General features: G+C 54.2%; 1 protein-coding gene across 1 annotated transcript in view; it reads left to right on the top strand.

Moving 5' to 3' along the window:
* The first annotated feature begins 281 nt into the window (after positions 1–281).
* Ttc39b (tetratricopeptide repeat domain 39B) overlaps positions 282–2,541 on the top strand; it is a 100,007-nt gene continuing 97,747 nt past the window's right edge. The window contains exon 1 of the mRNA XM_021200280.2: positions 282–443. Coding sequence (XP_021055939.1) covers positions 402–443 — 42 coding nt within the window. The 5' untranslated portion in view covers positions 282–401. The remainder of the gene's footprint in view (positions 444–2,541) is intronic.

Here is a 2,541-nt window from a genome sequence, read left to right as displayed (position 1 = left end):
CACGACCTTGGGTTGTCAGCTCTGCGCGCTCCAGTCAGGGCGCCAGGCTCCTGCCAATCCTCTAGGGAGGCCAGTACCCCAGAGGTCCTTTTCCCGAGCACCCGCTGACTCTGTGGGTGACTCCTCCCCACGGAACCTGGTTGGCTGCTCTCTGAGGGGGCCGCGTGCAGGGGCGGGGCTATCCGGCGAGGGGCGGGGCTATCCGGCGAGGGGGCGGGGCATTAGCCTGGCATCCGCTCGGGTACTGGGTGCGCATACCGCGGCGCAGGGGGCGGGGACAGCTCGGTCCGGTCGCTCGGGGCCCCCTGGTTCCTTTTCCATCGGCGCTGGGCTGAACCCAGAGCCCAGAAAAGAGTCGGTTCCGAGTTCCCTGTGGGTGTGCGGCCGCCGCGGAGGGGAACATGGCGCTCGTGGGCAGCCGAGTGGAATTGGACGCGGACGAGGTGCGAGGACAGGCAGAGCGGGGCTGGTCCGGGCACCGGCGGGCGTGGGAGGGATGCAGAGCCCCGCGGGGTCCCGGCTGGCACGGAGGGTGGGCTGGGCTGTCCTTCACGCCGAGGAGCGTCCCACGGGGCCAGGCAGAGCAGCCCGGGCCAGCCTGAGCCTCCTTGGACCCTATGGGCTTTTGCGGAGCCGTTCTGGACCCGACTGTCGCTTTCTGTGGAAGTTCCGCGAGGTGTCCGCCGGGCGGGTGGGGTACGGCTGCCTAGTCACCCCGGGACCGAGGGCCGGAGCCTGAGCCCCGCGGCCGGGAACGTCCCTTGTCCAGAATCGCCGGCGGCCTCCCCTATCTCGGCTACCGAACTGACCTACCGGGTCCTCACGCGGCGCCGGGGTCTGAACGCTCCCGGGCGGGGGCGCCCGACCTGTTGATTCCTGCGCTTCCTTCGGCTGCTGCTGGGAGCGCGCGCTCTGCTCTCAAGTTGAGGGTCAGGCTCCTGCCGCCGCCTCTGCTGCCATTTTACCTGACTTGAATTTTACAAGTCGCGGCCTGAGAAAGCTTTGGTTTCAAATGATGCAATAGATGGGTGATGTGGAGGAGGCGAGTGAGTTAGGATTCTGTCTTTACTGCCAGAAGATCCTGGTAACGAGTAAATACTGTGCTTTAAATGTTGACCTAAGAACCATCAAAACCTCAAGGGTCGATCTTTATTCTACTGACAGTTAAGAAGGCGAACCAAAGCTATCTGTGGACCAGCCTTGCAGTGTGGGCCCAAGACCACACACCAGGGAATTAGCGCTTGCCCAGGGGGCATGGATGTGTTGTTGCTGGACCTTCTAAGGACACACAAGGCAAACGATGAGATAGAATATTTGTTATTTTCTTTTGTGACAACTTTTATTTATAACTTAAGGCAGCCTTTTGGCATGACCTGTTGCCTGCGCTTTTAAATTTTACATCCCTAGATCTTTTCTGTAATCCAGGTAACACACTCCTACAGTACTTTGACCATCTACCACCCCCTCAAGAGTTTCTAATGTTCCCTCTTGTGTATACATTAAATAGCCATAGTCTTGGCATGATGGAGGTTATAGTACCGTCTCAATAGCTTAGCCCAGGCTTGTCTCCAGCTGCTTCTCTGTCCCTAACCATTTAATTTATTTGTATTGAAAATGAAGGAACAATCCTGATCCTGGTGATAAAAGGTCTGTAATCTCAGCACTCAGATGGCTGAGGCAGGAGAATCACAAATTCAAGGCTAGCGTGGATCTTCTTTTTCTTCCGTAATAAAGAAAAAAAGTCAAGACCCAGGCTAGCTCCTAACTATAGAGTGGTATTTCTGACTCTTGCTCACAGTTGGAGAAATGCAAGCCATAACAGTAGATGTTAAATGGGATTGTCTTGGCACATTGAGACTAAGGCCACTCTGCCAACTGCCAACTGCCAACAAAACTCAAGAGCTCATGTGGAAGTTAGGTGTCAGAGCGGCAGATAGACAGCCCAGTACAAAGACTTGAAGACATGTTTGTTGAGTGAATGCATGACTTGCAGAAAAGATATGGCACCATCAGACCTCAGTTTTTGTCTTATCACTGATAAGCTCCCAATTTCACGCTACGTATTAGTCTTAGGTGATGGACAAGGCACAAAGGAACTCTTTGTTAACTCCAAATCTACGTTTTACCCTCATGGGGGTTTATTACCCCCATGTGGGCATATGTTTATCAATCCTCTACTGAGTGCTTAAGTACTCTGCTTAAATTTGGTACCTTAGAGAGAGAAGGTACAGCTTGGGATGTCTAGGTCTCTCAGAGTAGGCAGGGAGAGAAGTCATGTGTGGACCCATTTAGGGTGGACAAGAAGGTGTGCATAAGGGTGTTGTACTTATGCTTGAAGTACTTGTGAAAAAAATCCCTAATTGCAAGTGGATTAAAGAATTCTACCCCACTGGCAGTGGTGGCACATGCCTCTTCAGTCCCAGGACCCAGAAGGCAGAGACAGGCGAATCTCTGAGTTCGAGGCCAGCCTGGTATATAGATCCTGTTCCAGGACAGCCAGGGCTCTGTTTTGAAGAGAAACCCTGTCTGGGGGCTGGCGGG

This window comes from Mus pahari, chromosome 6 (assembly GCF_900095145.1).
Source record: "Mus pahari chromosome 6, PAHARI_EIJ_v1.1, whole genome shotgun sequence".
Classification (NCBI taxonomy): Eukaryota; Metazoa; Chordata; class Mammalia; order Rodentia; family Muridae; genus Mus; species Mus pahari.
This window is presented reverse-complemented; position numbering and strand designations above follow the sequence as displayed.